Source organism: Anopheles nili, chromosome 3 (assembly GCF_943737925.1).
Source record: "Anopheles nili chromosome 3, idAnoNiliSN_F5_01, whole genome shotgun sequence".
NCBI classification, from domain to species: Eukaryota; Metazoa; Arthropoda; class Insecta; order Diptera; family Culicidae; genus Anopheles; species Anopheles nili.
Genome location: NC_071292.1, coordinates 14126706 through 14144924, shown reverse-complemented (window position 1 = coordinate 14144924; position 18219 = coordinate 14126706). Strand labels below are relative to the sequence as shown.

The 18219-nt window shown below is 46.5% G+C and overlaps 2 protein-coding genes across 2 annotated transcripts; one reads left to right on the top strand and one right to left on the bottom strand.

Moving 5' to 3' along the window:
* The first annotated feature begins 737 nt into the window (after positions 1 to 737).
* LOC128722565 (serine/threonine-protein kinase grp) lies at positions 738 to 8321 on the top strand. Its single transcript, XM_053816237.1, has 6 exons — positions 738 to 853; positions 938 to 1161; positions 1260 to 1437; positions 1648 to 1790; positions 4153 to 4359; positions 6403 to 8321. The coding sequence occupies exons 1-6, from the start codon at positions 738 to 740 to the stop codon at positions 7077 to 7079; spliced, it is 1545 nt and encodes a 514-aa protein (XP_053672212.1). The 3' UTR covers positions 7080 to 8321.
* A 924-nt stretch (positions 8322 to 9245) lies between these two features.
* LOC128722834 (uncharacterized) lies at positions 9246 to 17342 on the bottom strand. The gene is given in 11 exon segments (XM_053816516.1): positions 9246 to 10438; positions 10544 to 11527; positions 11588 to 12316; positions 12401 to 12649; positions 12712 to 14223; positions 14280 to 14822; positions 14900 to 15817; positions 15891 to 16032; positions 16034 to 16392; positions 16871 to 17071; positions 17144 to 17342. Coding segments are annotated over 11 exon segments (7029 nt in total).
* Positions 17343 to 18219: the final 877 nt, after the last annotated feature.

Below are 18219 nucleotides of genomic sequence, written 5' to 3'. Positions count from 1 at the left end.
ACATAAGCAAAGGACACGTGAACTGTGGTATAATCTCCGGGTGAGGAAGAGAAAGTGCTGAAGTTTATTGAAACGGTTACCGTTGCTCAGTTTTATGGTGAAGATGAAATATGCAAAGTATTTACTACACTGGAACTAGTGGCAGAAATCTCGGCAACATACACTATTCCTCCAGTATTGCTGCGTTCGGTATTCCCACAGCCGATGGTTCTTTCGTTGAAAATTTCGGAGGGACATAAATTTATCACACGAAAAACGCGAGTGCAGAAGTCCGGGAATCGCCATTTGTCGTCGCATGTCGTCAAGCAATCGGCAACGTCGCCATCGGTACCACCATCGTCATCCTTATTCTGGCCAGCGTGACCACCAGTGGCACATTGCCAAACACCGCCCAAATCATCCCTTGCAGTTGACATCCGGCTGGCCAATTGCCTCCTCTCATGTGCTGAAGCTGCAATTAGAAGAGAGCTGCTGATTGGCGGTGCCCTAAATTAGCCGCAGCTACTGTGGTGTGGAGCACATTCTCTGATTCGGTCAAGGTATAAAAAGAGTTCCAGGATACAGCTCTCTGGTACGGTGGTACATACAGTCGCATTTCTGCAGCAAATTGATTGTGTCGGAAGCTTTGCCAAAGGGACATCGCAGCCTGGCACGGTGTGAATGAATGAAACAGAATCCTGCACCTGGTGTGTGAGAAGACCTTCGGTTCGTGTGGTTTCGTTTATAAAGACAGAAAAATGGCAGCATCACAGACGATCGTCGATACAGGAGGAAACGTGACCCAGTCTGGTTTGCGGGAGTTCGTCGAAGGATGGACACTGGCACAGACGCTCGGCGAAGGAGCCTATGGAGAGTACGTAGAAGGGCAATTTTTACACAGTACATCTTCCTGCATAACCCATTTACTAATAATTTATTTTGGTTCATTTTTTTTCAGGGTGAAACTACTCATAAATCGGCAGTCTGGTGAAGCGGTTGCGATGAAAATGGTTGACCTTAAGAAGCACCCGGATGCGGAAAGTTCGGTGAAGAAAGAAGTTTGCATTCAGAAAATTCTACAACATCACAACATCCTGAAGTTTTTTGGCAAACGAACACAAGGTGACATCGAGTACATCTTTCTGGAGTATGCCGCCGGTGGAGAATTGTTCGATCGGATAGGTAGGTAAAAGGTGGATGTTCTTGTATTAGCTCCTCGTTTGCCCCGAAAACATACGATAGCTTGGAGTTTCACATTTTTGGACAATTATATTACACAGAACCCGACGTTGGAATGCCTCTCCCGGAAGCACAGCGATACTTCAATCAATTACTGGCGGGTGTAGATTATCTGCACACCCGAGGGGTGGCTCATCGTGACCTGAAACCAGAAAACTTGCTGCTGGACGAGCACGACAACGTGAAGATATCGGACTTCGGAATGGCCACCATGTTTAGGTATTAGGTACAAACTAATGAACTAACTCACGTACTTTCGTTTGTCGGAAGACGGAGTTAGATAGCTTAATGTTGTTTTCATCCCACGCCCATCGTTGCGGTCATAAATGCTAAACATATATTTTTTTCCTGTTTCGTTCCATACGCCGATTGCTCGTTCGGGTGCGGTTAATGCTGTTTAAATAAACTTTTCGTGGTCGATGGGAACAGAATGAAAGGCCGTGAGCGGTTGCTAGATAAAAAATGCGGAACGCTTCCGTATGTAGCTCCCGAAGTACTGGTCAAACCATACCGCGCCACACCAGCTGATCTGTGGTCCTGTGGAATCATCCTAGTCACGATGCTCGCAGGAGGTAAGTTCTGTTATATTTGGTACACTGTTTTGTTTTACTTAAACCCCCATTCCGCTTCAATACTGCTTTTCTCCATATATTCCGTCCCTTGACTCGATTGTTTGTGTAATCGCAAAGATACAACACTATTTTTGTTATTGATGTGATGCGTGAATGCATATGTTACTTGTCGTATTATCAATGGCTTACGATATGCTTCAGTTATCACATGTGCCAGCTATTGCAATGTCGCTTGTATATTTTTGGTCGCTTCGAACGCTGATACATAATACGGTGCTGTTCCATGCCGTGTTTGGATGCGCAGAACATTATTTGCTTGGAAATAAATCATTAGTAACTAAACGTATTTCTAATTAACGCATTCAATTGCTCAAATAAATTGTTGCATAATTTTTTTTTGTCAAATTCATCCGTTTCATAACTTACTATCATCCCACCAACAACTTGTTCTTTATCTGTTGTCTTTTGTGTGGGTGTTTAAAAAGGTTTCTGAATTGTTTTAAATATATTTTTGCTAAAAAAGTACAATCTAAATTGTATGCTAATTGCAATGCTGTAAAACATCTCGCATTGTTTATACATATAACCCGTTAGCTTTTATTGTCTTTTTGTGTATGTACTCTATGTCTCTATATTAAATGTGTATTTTTGAATTATCCTTTTTGCGTGTATCTGTGCCGTTAACGGAATATGCGAGCATTATACGGGAATAAATTTCCACGATAAATGTAAAAAGAGGCCTATTGGTTCGTGATTTTCAATAATTGCACATATGCCCGCATATCCATCGAGTATTAAGCCAACCCCGTCAAGCACTTACCGCCAATTTTTAAGTTTTAATTCCTCCCACATGGTTTGTTTGTTGTGCGTTGTGTCTGTGCATATTACGTTTGTTTTTGCTCTCCATTTATTTTCTTTTGTGTTCGCCAAACAAAACGCCCAAAAGCCACAAAGCAAATACTATGAACGTACTCGTTTCTCTAAATCCCATTTTTTAATTTCCGGCTGTATCTTTGGTATTCTAGCTGTAGAATGTTGTTTTAATTGTAATATTTCTAAAGCTTTAGTACCAGAGGTCCAACTGGGAATTGCTTGCTGCTGCACTGCACTGTTGTGTTTTATTTCGGTTTATTATGATCTCGTTTTTCCGTTTCTCTGAAAATATCTCATTATTGCGATGTTGCGAGATGCGTGTGTGCGTTTATGTTTCAGTGTGCTGATGTGAAAGTATTATTGTGTTTTTTTTTATTTGTTTGTGTTCATCTCACGCAAGTATTTTCATATTTTCCTTAATCTTTTCCACTGATATGCTCTTTCTTCTCTTCGAGACCAATGCAAATTGCACTGAATGGTAAATCGCTCTGGCTTACAATTGCTGCGCTGCCAATGAATTTTTAAAAAATATTTTTCAAATGGTATAATTAACGAATGATTTTACTTTTCCTTCCAATCTTGTTGAGCATTTGTATTTTGTTTATTTTCTCTCAATTCTATTTCAACTTTCGATTTTATAAAATTTGATCGGCTTTGCAAAATGACTGATTATACTTTTGTTTTCATTTTATCTTGTGAATGTGAAGCAATGCCAAAACGTTAAACCGTAAAACAACTAAATAAAGCAAAAAGAAAACCGTGATTGATTTTGATCTTGGCACGCTATTTTGTATACAAAATTTGCTCGCTAATATATCCGCCGCCGCCATCAATAAATGTATGCTCATTCGCCGGCATCATCCAAAAGCTGTAGATTTTTTACTGTGTGCTGAATGTGTGAACTCAAGTGTGCGTACTGAACTACCAAATAAAGTGACTGCGAAAATAAAATGCATCTCTCCTCCGCACGTCTTTTGTCGGCTTTGTATTGGCACTTACTTCTACCTCGCGAGTGTGTAATGTTAGTGTGCTGCACCATCCCGGAAATGTGTCAAATCTATCTGCACGTTTTGTTATGCGTTTATGAAATATCGAAACATGTTCCCTATCATTATGTGACCACCATCCTTTATTCGTTATGTGACTCGCCTTATTCGCAAGCAAAATGCACACATCGCACAACACAAAACCACAAACCAATTAGGAAATATAAGTATTTGTTTTAATTTGTTGCTTGTTTCAAAAAAAAGGAAACTACACACAAAATGCGTCCGTTACTGCCTGCATTGTCGACAATGCAAGCAACACTTACAGAAAGGTATATTTTTTTACAAATGGTTTCATCCACATTTCAATGAACGACTATTTTAAATACTGGCAAAATAACGTGTATTATTTTCTAACATATGTTTGATTTTTCTTACAATTTCTTTCAATTATCTACTCTTAATTTCGGTTGGGTGTGTACCACTATTCCAACGATCAATAGAATTACCCTGGGATCAACCTTCGTCCGGATGTGCGGAGTATCTCTGCTGGAAGGAGAACAAATACACTACCTCAACACCCTGGTGCAAGCTGGATACACTTACGCTATCGCTATTGCGAAAGATTCTTGTGGCAAATCCGACCCAACGGCTAACGCTAGACAAACTTCAGGATCACAAATGGTGCCAAACACAATTCCACCTTCAAGGTATGTAGCTGGCATGTTTCTTGTTGTGTGAAGTGGTGAGAGTATAAATGGTGCACCGTAAAGAACAGAAACACGGACAGGAAAAGACGATTTCCGTGCTTCCCACACAGTGTGTTTAATCTGACAAGTTCCGAACTGCCGGTTCTCTCAGTTTGCATGACAAAATATTCGGAAAAGAAATCAAACATGTTGAATTTTTCAATCTATTATGCATTTGCTCTTGTTGCACCTCGAACATCCCACCTGATTTATACCTTTTTTCGCTCACCACACTTAGCATGGTGCATGTATTTTTTTATCGTGGTGTATGCCATTTATTTTTTATTCTCTCTTTAAGTTTTTCGGGTCCTATCTTTTTTTTTTAAAGAAAATCTATTAAACATTAATTAAAAATAGCACTTTTGTTGTGTAAATATTTGTCCACAAAGTGGCAAGCACATAATACCTAGCCAGTAGCGTTTCGTGGAATTTAGCTTAGGATTTGCACGGCAAGCAAGAGGAGAATTGATTATAATCTTTTCATCAGAAAACAGAGCACATGAAAGCTAGAATTCAACAGCAATGGCCCTATTCAAGCGTTGTGCGCCATTTAGCTTTAGAAAATTGTGCTTTTTGGCAGCTATCCAGGAGCTAGCATTTGAAAAGGATGATATCATCAACATATAGATCCTCCTCTATATACATTGTTGTCTTTTCTTCAGAAGAGCTAGAATAACCGAATGGTTTTCACGGTTGTATTTGGAGCACACGGTGGAATGTTTGAGTGTATTGAGTTGAGGGATGCCCTATTTGAAAATGCTTAAAGATTCGCTCAGTAGACGAAGGAATGACAGGATTAGCGGCAGTTTCCGCAGTTCGGAAACCGCACTGTTGAGAATCAAAAATGTGAATGTACGAACATAGTCTTTCAGCAAAGCGGGTCTCCATTCACCACCCTTAATCAGGTACTGGATGACTCTCAGTTGTGTAAGAGATTCTGAGGATCTTCCTGTGCCTGTCTAAGTGTGGCCGATGGCCATCGCTGGTTGCGTCAAGTCCAATTTCTTCCGTTGCTGTCGAAACTGCCGTCGCAAAACAGTGACCCCAACATCAACTCGTCGGTGGAAGTTCCCTCGGTTCCCAGTTGTCTGTGCTTTGGCGCTTTAGCTGTATGATAGAATGTAACTATTTCATAAAGCTAGATTACCAAAGCATGGACGAAATGTGGCAATGCAACTCTGTACCGCACACGTGTTTGCGAATTTGAATAATCAGTGTATCGAGTGAAAATGATATCTTAAATTTGCCACAATGCGTTCGGTTGAAATAGATATTTTCGTTAATATTTGCTATTTATTTATATCCTCTGCATGTCTTAAATATAATTCAAATTGACAACACCGAACGATATTTTGCAACATACTGAATGAAAATTGCATTTGTGTGCCTGTGTGAATTTGCTTTTCTATTTCGTTTTTACACAAGTTTTAATATCGTTGTCGCGACACAAAACTCCGTCGATTTTTGTTTTACCTATATTGCGTAAATTTTGTGATCATTTTTGTTGTTAATTATTTTTTGTTAATTTTGCCTTGCCGCTTAAAATACTATCCCGCTCTACCACCTGTCTGCCTGCCTGCCAGCCTGTCGATGCTGATCCTGCTATTGCCACCTATTGGGACTTTGGTGATTTTAGCTGTATGTTTGAATGCATTTTAACCACATATAGCTTTATCACCAAAAACCTAATGCGTGTGAATGTTATGAGTTTGTTTTGTTTATTTTTATTAACACCAAAATACACACCAGTTCCCTCTCCCTTCTCTTCTGTTATCGGCACTGTCGTAATGCGGTGGATTGCTGTTTAGTTGTGTTGCTTACTATTGTGTGATTATGCGTTCCTTTTTTTATCGTGTGAAATAGGAAGTACACGTTGATAAAGATACACCATCATTAGTGAAATGCGAAAATTTCGAGTGAAAACTGTTTTAATGCTATCTAGTTTCCACGTACTGCTTGTTGTGAGTTTCTTCTCATTATGATCTCTTCATTCTGACGTTCCAGGTATTGCCGACATCAGCGCGAACAACGGTGGTGCTGGTGGTGTCGGTGCAGGAGGCCTCGATTTGATCGACGGAAGACCATCACCACTCGCGAAACGGCTCTGTTCGAATCAAGACATCTCGAGTCCGCTGGATGATTCCACCTCACGCATGTGCCAATCTCAGCCTGTTCCAATGATCGTGCACACTGAGGTGAACGGCGTGGAGGAAGCGATCGAGGCCCGGAACGGGTTCTGCTTCTCCCAACCAACAATGCTGGACGATCTGATCCTGTGCACGCAGCTGAACCCCACGCAGAGCGTCAGCACACAGCAGCAGCAGCAGCAAAATCCATTCCAACGGCTGGTGCGCCGTATGACGCGGTTCTTCGTTTCGACGAGGTGCGACGAAACGCTTAAGCGGTTGTCGGCAGCGTTGGAGAAACTTGGCTACAGCTGGAAGTCGAACGATGAGGGCGTCATAACGATATCGACCATCGACCGGCGGAAGCTGCAGCTCACCTTTAAGGCCATCATTGTCGAGATGGATGGCAAGATACTATGCGATTTCCGTTTGTCGAAGGGCTGCGGATTGGAGTTTAAGCGCAGGTTCATCAAAATCAAGCAAAGCCTGGCGGATATCGTGATGAAAGGTCCGGTTACCTGGCCGATCGCGATCGCGACCAACTCTGTGCCTTAGAGATATATATTTTTTGAGGATGCCATTTGTATTAGTAGCTTTGATTGAGTGATGCTTTATTGAAAGAGAAAGCGAGAGAAAGGATTATTATTAAGGGGAGGAAAGAAGTTCTCTAGATAATTTTCCATTTTCCGGTGTGTATCATACTGCAGTGCAGATTTGCGTGAGAAGAGCGCGATGTACGAGGGGCATTGCATAGGTGTGTGTGTGTGATGCACCGGCGCTTCAATGCGCTCTGTGAGCGCAGGAATAACGTCCTGTTTTTATAGTGCCAAGATTCGCAATGTGTGGAACACGAAGCAAGAAAAGAGGAACACAATAGCGTTGGTAAAGAGGGAAAGAAGTGAAGTTGATAATGTTACTAGGTGGGAGAAAAGGATCAACAAGCATATAAAAACTTTCAGTGTTCAAGGGGCACTATGTTGCGTAAAGGTGTTTTTAAAATATGACATAGATGTTACATGACAGTGAAGAAGCAAAAACACCGCGAGCGGGTTTAAACGCAGGAATCTTTTTTGTACATCTTTTTTATGCAAACAGCAGTGCATTCAGGGCATACATTGGGCAGAATCGGTAGAAGAAGCGCTCCAGCGAATCGAAGCAAACGGTTGTAAAGCAAAAATAAAAACGTGTAAATCATTTAACGGAGTTTTACATACTCCCTATAGAGCTTCCTTCCAGTTTTACACGGATGTATAAGTAAAAAATAAAACACAGTTACAACATTTTTAAACTTACTACAAACTTTACATCTCTTACAGAAGGGAAGGCTCGGAAAATTGCGAAATTGATAACCTTATTATAGACAGGTGCTAAAGAATGTTTGAAAGTTATAACACGCGCTGTGGAACAAAACAAACGGGAATTGTTGGGCTTAAGGGGGGAACCATTTTTCTGTTTCAAATCGATGTAAACAATAAGTATACACGATATTTTTTTATATTTTGATTTTATCCATCTTCACGCTATACCCTAATTTTGATTGCTGCTCTCTACTGTTCAAATTTGAGCTGTTAGTTTCAATAGGTTAAATACACTAAACGCGAACAGCTGATCTTGTTTAGGAGAATCTAACCTGATAGGGTTTTTTTGTTATACACTCAAAGATAGCAATTTCACTACATTCTAAGCATTACTAACAACTTTTTATTTACTTATCTACTACATTCTACGTTATACCAACGATGCTGAACCTTTCTTTGTGGTTAATAAATAAAACACGAAAAACATGATGATTTGAGTACAAAATGATGTTATTTCTTCCATTTGAGAAACAATTTGAGGTTTGTTTGTATTGCATGTTCGTTGCAAGGTACAATCTGCTATGTTCTTCGCCGATTTCGCACGTGACACGATGCGAACGATCCGATCGCCGAATTGGCACTGAATGGATACAGCCCAATCACAAACGATCAAGCCAACAAGAGGGAAAGAGTCACATTACTACTTACTCACTCGGCCGTAACTGTTCAGTACCCCACGTGGTTCCGCTTAATATTGATCTCACTCTCGCATGCGGCGCCCATCGGTGGGTTTCCGTCACTCCGCTGCTAAGTGCACACCGGCCAAGCTTGCCGAAAACCGCCACGGGTGCGAACGAGAGAGCGCTATGACTGGTAGCCCGATGATGTTACCTGCTGGATACCATGCGACCCTGTTACTTAACTTGAGATTTTGGCTTCACCGGCGAACAAATTTTGAGCGCTCCCGCGAGGATTTTCGGCGTGCGTGCGTTACGCCTTTGCAGGGTTTCTCTAACAAATGAAACAAATCGCATCAAAGCGTTATCGGGCACGCTTTTTTCGGTGTTGATAATTTCGAATAAGCTTAACAAATGTATTATTTTATAGATTCATATATTTTCTTTATTCGTTGTAATTTGGAAGGTTTTATTTCTACGCGTAATTGTAAAAAATAAGCGTATAACGCATATAAAGAAAGCTTAGCTTAGTTTATCGTTCTTTATTTGTCCTACTTTTTACATGTTTTCCGTTCACCTGCATCCATATCCTTGTGATATCCTTGTTAAATTCTTATCCCTTTCCCCGTAATACTTTTAAGGAAGGATGTCCCTTTAATCCTATAAATGAGCGAAATACTTATTGATGCTATACCGTCTCGAAACAAAAGCACGTTGTTTCACGACTAGCCGCTTTTTCCCTTCAACTACCGACGTGCTCCAGCAACGGCCAGTAAGGCAACCAACACCAACCCAAGCAAGGACACCCCACGCAGCGAGGACACCGCCCGGTTGCATTCGTTCTCGAGACACGTAACGCAGGATGCATCCCGCGCGTTCGAGCACCGTTGCCAATCGTCCTGCTTCAAATCGGCCACGCAACCACGCGCCAGGACACGCTTCCGACCGTCTCGCATGAGGAAGCACCCGCGCCGTTCGTACTCCACCGCACCCCGGCACTCCTCAACGAGCCACCGGCCACCGTCACATCCGGTTTCACACTTGGCGCAAATCTGCAACCGCTCGTTCCGGTGATTGCAACCCGCCCCGAGGCAAACACTCAGCGTATCCTGCCGACACAGGCTCTGGCGGTCGTCTCCGACGCAACCGCGCTGGTATGCGAGAGCTGTCCCATTGGGGGTTAATTCCGGCGAAGAACGGTCCTCCACGTAACAGGTGTAACACCCGGCTCCGAAGGAAGATGACCCGCTTTCAGGACATTGGAGCGCGTTCGAACGAGCGAAGCCCCATCTGCAACTCTCACCATCCTCGTCCTCCGAGCAGTGGATGCACTCGCGGGTGGTAACAGGATACGCCGCACCGTTACAGTCCTTTCCGTTGTAGCAGATGTGGCAGTTTGGATCCGCAGGATTGCAGACATCCACCTCCGAAAGGCAACCCCTTCGGACCGTGTACGTCTCGACGAAGCTGTAGCAAGCATCGGTGTGTCCTAGCAATACGGCAGGACATTCGGTTCCTGCACCTATTTGGGCACTCGCACAGAATGCTCCTTCGCATCGGTGGCACGTGAGCGAGTTGGGAACGAGCGGTGGATCGTCGTTGCAGCCGTTCGATGATGTACCGGTGCATGTGACGCATTCATCAGGACACGGGGACACACGGTCTGATAGGCAGCCACGCTCGATGCTCATAGGATCAGTGGCGTACGAGTAGCAGACATCCGTCGGATCGTACCGCTGGCAGGTGATTGGACGAAGCTGTGAAACATCTAAACAGCCAGCACCTGAACACTGGAAACAGTGCAACCGATCGTTGGGGAACAGCACGTCGTTGCATCGATCGCCATCAGAGCAGACGTGGCAGGATGCACCGGTTGTCGAACAGAATGTTGCGTTGAGGTCGTGATCCTCTGCGCATCCTTTCACTGTGAAGCCTTCATCTGGAGAGGGCGAACAGACATATGTACATTAAACAATATTACAATGATCAAATATATTATGCGATTAGTCCTAAGCCGGCACAGTGACAGGGATATCATACTCACCATCGATCAACGTAACGCAGCCCCCAATTGGACACCACTTTGTCGACTTCCCAACCAACATTGGGTCAACACATCGTGAATCATTTTTCGACGAACAATCGATGCACTGAAGCGCACGTGGCTCCTCGTTACACCCATCACCGGAAGCACAAACCCGACAGCCACCGGACCCATCCGGCGTGCATATCTCGGGATTTTCCAGCTCCCCAAGGCATCCTTTTTGTTGCCGATCCGTGAAGCTGTAGCACTGGTCGTTCGTTGGACCGTAGTATGGTTCGCAAAGCGTTGGTTCCAGAGACGGATCGGAACAAGATTCACCCGTGCACTGGTAGCACTTGAGGCGCTCTAGTGGAAACCGAACGTCATTGCAGCCGGAATCATGGCACAGCTGATAACTTCCAACATCCGGTTGCGCCATAGCGGTACACGTATCCTTTTCGTACGCTTCCGAGCAGCCTTTCACGATGATCGATGATCCGTTGGTGAATTGGCGCACAAATGATACACACGTTCCCGTACGACATTTGCTGAGGTCGGCAGAGTTTCCTAGCACATCTCCACAACCGAACGTTTCACCCGCACAGCTCACACATTCGATAGGAGGGCCATTGCAGCGATCGCACTGACACACGGTGCATTCGTCTTCCAATCCGTTGGTGCATTTTCCACTCAAAGAAGCGTCCACATCGCTAAGACATCCGCGCGCAAGGACCTCACCAGCGAACGATTGCGTGTAGCAGGAATCCTGTCGACCAAGCAACAACGGACGGCGACAACGTTCAAACTGGACGGGGGAAGATCCGTCACCCTGCGAACATCCTGCCGCACCGTTACACTGAGCGCACGTGAGTTCATTCGGACTCTCGCTTGGTTCCACGTTGCAACCGTTATGCGATGTGCAGCGAATGCAGTTATACGGGTTTTGCAAACATGTATCTGCCCCTTCGGGATCCGAAAGGCAACCGCGGGATGTTTCGCCAGTATCTGGAAACGTTTTTGATAAGTGATCTTTTGCTCAAGGTGCATATCTCTATCGTGACTCACCAGAAACATACGTGTAACATTCGTCTTCGGAACGGTATTGCTGGCAAGCGACGGGTGTAGCTGTTTCCAAAACTCGTCCACACGTTAACCCCGTGCACTGATGGCACCGTAATCGGTCTGCAGGATACATCCCACCGTTTGAAAGCGGACCAATGAACGTTTCGCATCCATGCGCCTGATCACAGCTCGTGCCCTCGAAGTCTTCCGCACAGCCACGACGAGTTGTTTCTCCGTTCAGCAGGGAAACGCACTGATCTGTACCACAACGGCGTTGCAGTGGATGGTGGACGTCACCATTCAGGACATCGGAACAACCGGGAGTCGTGTCGGAGTCACAAACGAAGCACTGCACACTGCGCGCATTACAGCCATCCTTGGAGCAGAGCTTGCACGTGACATCCAACGGGTCCTCGCACTGAGACGCGACCACATTTCCGGCGAGTGTCAGTTCACTGAGGCATCCTCTTTGCAGTACTATCCCTTCCTCATCGAAGTGTGTGTAGCATCGATCGGTGCGACCGAACAGCAGCTCGCCCGGGCATTGTATCGCGTTGGTTTCGTTCGGTGCGTCAATTCCAACGCAGGACTCTCCTGAGCAATGCACACAGTGCAATGGATTTTGAGCCAACGCAAGTTGATCATTGCAGCCGGATGTGCTGCATTCCTGGCAGTATCCCTGGCAGGGAGAATCCCGCTGCAACGTGCATCCTCGTTCGACCGTTGTTGTATCTGACCGAGGTGAATGAATTAGTGAGCACAATTTCTTATACTCCACTCTCGCAAAACAACATTAAGAATTAGTCGTGTCCCTACCTATGAAATGCGTGAAACAGCTTTCTTTTCCCTCTCGGTAAGTTCCACAGTAGCTTTCGCTTCCTTTCACCGGTGTAATGCAAGTTGTGTCTGAACCAGAACACTGGTAACACTTTATGCGGTCCTCTGGCAGTGGTTTCGCGTTACAAAGGTCTCCTCTACAACTCTGACATTTTTCGTCGGGTTCCGAACACTTCGCCACCTGCTCCGGATGATCGTCGGCACATCCGCGGACGGTGTGGCCTTCGTCTGCAAAAGACAGTCTTTAAAATCAAGCTACCTCTAGAAAGACCAATCTGCTTTTAACGTACCATCTATAAATGCCACACACTCATCGCTCCCAGGACAAACAGCCGATTTGGCACCATCAGTAAGGGGATTGATGCACCCATCCATCCCAGCGAGACTCGAGTTGCAGACGTAACACCGATTGCGGTTGCATCGATCACCATAGCAACGCAGGCACCGGTCACTTGAACCGCCATCCATACAGTCCTCGTACCAGGGCGCACTTTCACCGATCTCCGAAACGCATCCCTTCGCAACAACAAACGATCCGCTGAAAAATGTAAAACACCCACCGGATCCACTGCACATCTGCTCCGTCGGGGCTGTTTCACATTCCCGGTTGGTGCTACACAGAATACACACCGTGGTCTGGATGAAATGTGCATAGTCAACGTCGTTACATCCGTTACTAGCGCAAAGTTGACAGCCTCCGTCGTCGGCGCCTTCACAAATGGCTTCATCCTGCAGACATCCGCGCCGTGCGATCGTTTCATCTTCGTACAAGGTGTAACACCGATCGGTGGGCGCGTTGTAACGCAGGCATGGCTGGGATGTAAATGTGGGCACTCCGGCTGGAAACGCACTGGCACATTCCGTACCACTGCACTGATAGCACTGCAGTCGATCCTCAGGAATCAGCCCCACGTTGCAAGCATCAGAGTAACACTCCACACAATGAGATGATTCCTTGCACGCCGGATTTTCGATCGAATTTCCCCTTTCGATCCAACCGCCTTCGTTGATGAACGCCACGCAGGATCCTTGCTCGTATGTTGGTGCCTCTAGCTCGGCAGGATCTCCCAGGACGCAAGCAGCATCCTCCTGGCATTTTAGGCAACGTATTGGCCTCGCGTTGCCCATCGGCATCGAGGACACTTGACAGTGGTCAGGATTCGCTCCTGCACCACACAGGACTAACATGTTCGAATCGCTCAGACATCCTTTCTGTACGCTCGTCCCATCGTCGTACGTGACACAGCCATCGAACAACAGCCCAAGCTCGTTAGGACACACGCTGACGGTGTTATAATCGGCACAGTTTTCCACCGCCTCGCAGCGGACACAACCGAATGGTGGAGATTCAGGTGAAGCACCGAAAATTGGCTCCCCATTGCAATGTTCCCCTTGACACACGGCGCAATTCAACCCGTCGGTGCATCCCTCGAGGTTGACCTCTGTTGCACAACCCCGGTGAATCAATCCTTCGCTATCGCGCCTCGTAAAGCACTGATTCGTGGGAGGACTCACGCAGAGAGATGACGCCTGAGCATTCGGTACATCCGGACAGTCGATGCAGACGTAACAGCTCGCCCATTCACTAGCCGCTAGGTTGTTGCAGATGGCCTCGACACAGTCCTCGATCACGATGTAGTCTTCGATGGGGCTTGGCAACTCTGATGAGCACCCTCGATCGATCCTGCTGTCGATGATTCCGGTTATGCAGCGATCCTGTTCGGTGGGGCACAGCCTCGTCGGTTGTACTGTTGGTTCCGCCACACTCGGACAGTTGGTACAGGAAAAGCAAAGCGTGAGAGCTAGCAGAAGAATGTTAGTATGAAATGACTCTAAAAATAGCCCGCTGGTAGCTTACCTTTCGCATTACACATCGCTTCATCACAGAATCGGCAGTGATCGGCATCCTCCGCGCAATCGGCAGGTGCCTGTTCTGCGCAGCCAAAGATTTCCCGATCGATGTCCTGATACTGGAAGCATCCGGCCATTCCATCACAAACGTCCTGATGGTCCTCCGCAACAAGACAATCCGTCTCGATGGACGAATCACAAGTAGCACAGATTGCATGCGCCCCGTTGCAGTTCGGTTCGTTGCAGATATAGCAGTCCTTGCTATCCGCAGGACACCCATTGAGCATGGATGTACAGCCACGCGAGATCACGCCACCTCCGGAAACACTCAGGAAGCAGCGATCGTCCGAACCACCGCAGTAGACCGGCGGGCATGATGGTATCATTTCCGATCCAGCCCCCGGGCAATCGCGATAGCAACTCATCTGCACGACGGCTGCTCCGTTCGAGAGGTCACCGGTGAAGATCTTGCAGTTGGGATCCTGACTGCCGGATTCGGAACACTTAGCACTCGGGTCGGAAGTGCAACCGCGTATAATGTCGAACCCATCTACGGTGGAAAAACAAACCACGCATCCCCGTGAATGTTTGTTTAATTTCCGGCCTACTTTGACTACTGTCACTTACCGTTGAAGATGTAACAACCATCGTTCGAGCCGTAGTACAACCGACAGTATTGCCCGTTCATGTCATGCTGCTCCTCTTGACAGCTGTCAACGCCATCACACTGGAAGCACTTGCGTCGCACGGGTGGAAAAATCCCCACATTCGATCCCGGTTGCAGCGATTCGTTGCAGATTCCCGTCACCGTATCGCATGCATTCGGGAAATTTTCAATGCAACCCCGCACGGTGTGTCCTTCGGCGTCGACCTCCATCCGGCATCCGATCGTGCACAGCACGTACGGTAGCGGATGTTCGTTGTCCGCCAGCAGGCACGCTAAACCGTCTCCATCACGCGTGCTGCAACTTGCGCAATGCCGCTCGTTGCAGTTGAAATCCTTACATATGGTGCACCGGGTATCGGACGGATCGTAGCACGCTTCAGCCATTTCCGGGTCCAGCTCAAGTAGACATCCTTTTAGCAGTTCATCGACACCATCCGAGTACACGAAGCACTGGTTGGTGAAGTAGGTGTCAAAGCAGCCAGACGGTACGGTCTGTTGATTGCACTCATTCACGTTGTTACAACGCGCGCAAACCCGTTGCTCAGTTCCGGCCTCCCCATTGCACTGTGTGCCCTCGCACGTGACGCAATTCCGACCGAGCTGGCAATCCTGGAACGACTCGTCCGTGTTACAACCACGGACAAGCGTTTTTCCTCCTCCTTCGGACTCGAGCTGCATCATGAAGCATGCGGTGGCCGTTGGATCGCGACAGTAATTGATATCCTCGGGGCTGATCCTGCTGCATCCGACACACTGGTAGCACTGGAGGTGATTGGGGAAGATCTCGCTGTTGCAATCGCTTTCATCGCACGTGCTGATCAGATCGAACGGTGGCAGGTCCTCGTACGCGCAACCCCTGTAGGTCTGTTTCTCTGCCCCTGGAGTGAAGGGGGTTGAATTAATTATAATTTTGTTGTTTGGCTTCCCCTGCAGGATGTCTTTCGTACGTACAATCGTAGCCCGCGTAACACTGATCAAACTCGAACACGGTGCACTCGAATACACTCTTGAGAGCTTCGTCTACCTCGCGACAGTCGCTGCAGGCGTAGCACGTGAATATGTCTGAAAGAGGGCTCGCCAATTTATCAATTGCTTCGCAGGATCTGCCCGTGCGTTATCTTACCATCTCGGTTGCATTCGTCGGTAGCGCACGTGCGGCAGTTGTACGGTGGCTTGCAACTGGTCAAGAAATCATTCCCACTAGTACACCCGAAATGTAGCGCCTGAATCCCGTCCATATACCGGTAACACTCATCGGTGGCACTGGGACACTGCTGTATGAAGGACACCTCCAGGTGGCAACCTGGATTAGCGCTGGTGTCGCAAACAACACAGTGCAGGTTTTCATTGCAGGCTCGTCCATTCGCGGTGGGTGTACACCGGGAGCAAGCATCATCTTCCGGTGGACAGTCGGTAGAATATTCCACATCTGATTCACATCCTCGATGACCGTCTGGAAAACAGGCATCGTTAGACCTAGACACTGATGCACATTTTCCCCTACTACGGCTAAGAACTCAGGGGCATAGACTCCACCCTGTAAACCTTTACTACATACAGACACGGGAGAGCTAGCGCCAGCCTTCTGAAAGACAGTAAAACTTCATAAACAGAACCATGAGCGGGGTTTATGATCACTTCCGCTATCAATTTCGAGTGGGGACATTCGGCCGGTCTGTCGATATCACCAATTGGCTCCGCGTATCAATTGGACGCCCCCCAAAAACAGGTTTATGGGCAGGCAAACCGACATCATCAGCGAATGACCAGTGCCAAACAATGCCCAATAATTGATGTCTGGTGAGTGATTTAGAAGCATTTACGATTAGCCGTAGAATGGCGAATTGTATTTGAGATACGCGAACTCGTCTGTTCGTTGCCCAAGCAGGAAAGATTTTGTCGAAACGATTGTCTGTAAGAAAGGCACTTACTTGTTGGGTTCAAGTAGCACTGATCATCTTGCGTCGGGCAGATTACATCGTTACAATCCGTCGAAAACACCGACGCACAGCGAAGGCACCGCGTGGTACTTGCGGTATTACAAAGTTCCGTGTCACACCGTTGGTAGATTGTAACATCGCCACTGGCGTACTCTACACATCCTCGGGTCACCGTCACTGTTACTCCATTTGCTGTGAATATTGTACAAAACGTGCACGATGATCAGAAAAGGCGCTCTGGGGTGATCTTTATTTCAAACTCACTCGAGTACCAAATGGCACATTCCGTAGGGCAATTTTCTTCCTGAGAAGGATCATGTGCGTCACAACCATCGCAATAGTGGCACCGTAATTGAGCTGACACCGACCGGGTAATCAGAAACAAACACACTGTACACACGAGAAAAGCTAACCATCGATCGTTTGATCGCCACATAATGCCACGTGGCTTAATTTTCACCATTTTGCACACTCTATCTCGTTCGCATTGGGAATGGGACCCAATCTCGTACACTTCTTACGGAGACCTACGCGAACTTCACTTTTCGATTTAATGCATAAGGTTGGCATTATCAACGCGGCTTATATAGGCTGGCGAAGGATCATCAATAGACTCGATTTACAAGGCGATATGGATAAGCACTGAGATAAACGATGGTGGTATGAGCTATTGTAAAGATAACCTGCCCATTTTATGAATGGCTTTGGCTAAGATTTCGTGGAGTTTTGTTTGGTTCATGTTTTCGTCAATCACCCAGTTTTGCAGTCGATTGACCGAAACGAAACGAACTGAAAAGATTAGGAACCGGAACCGGATCAATTCGTTGTGTCGGAATTGCTCAGGAATGGGTCATTCGCCATAAACAGGATGGCTACCTAACACACATTAAGCTGGTCAGTGGAACGAGACCTTTGATGAGGTGTTGGTAAAGGAATTTGGCGAAGCGCATTATCAGATGTCTGCTTAAATGGACAAAAACAATACGAACGGAGGTGTGTTAAGTCCAGTATCTAGCACAAAGCATCCTAATCTTCCGTCCTAATCGGTTTGCAATATCTGTAAATGATTTCGTCTTCTTAGCTGGTCTGGTCGACGAAAAACTTCCCTTGTCGAGAGATTCCACGATTCAACCCCCGGGCTGGTAGCTATCAGATCTGCCGGTTTAATCAGCCAAAAAGGGCTTTTCGCTGGTGTCCAGTTGTGGCATGTGTTGTGGTAGAATTTCAGATGAATGATCAGTTATATCACGAACTTGTCGCCGGTTTTGAAGCTTATCTTGAGTCTGTCCACCTTGCCAGACATTTGGTCGTCATGGGAAATAACATTCCCGCACATGATT

Bases quoted from the DNA above. Each gene is read 5' to 3' on its own strand.
- LOC128722565 (XM_053816237.1), top strand. From the start codon at position 738: ATGGCAGCATCACAGACGATCGTCGATACAGGAGGAAACGTGACCCAG. The intron at 854-937 runs GTACGTAGAAGG...ATTTTTTTTCAG, and splicing joins GGCGAAGGAGCCTATGGAGA to GGTGAAACTACTCATAAATC. The intron at 1,162-1,259 runs GTAGGTAAAAGG...TATATTACACAG, and splicing joins AGAATTGTTCGATCGGATAG to AACCCGACGTTGGAATGCCT.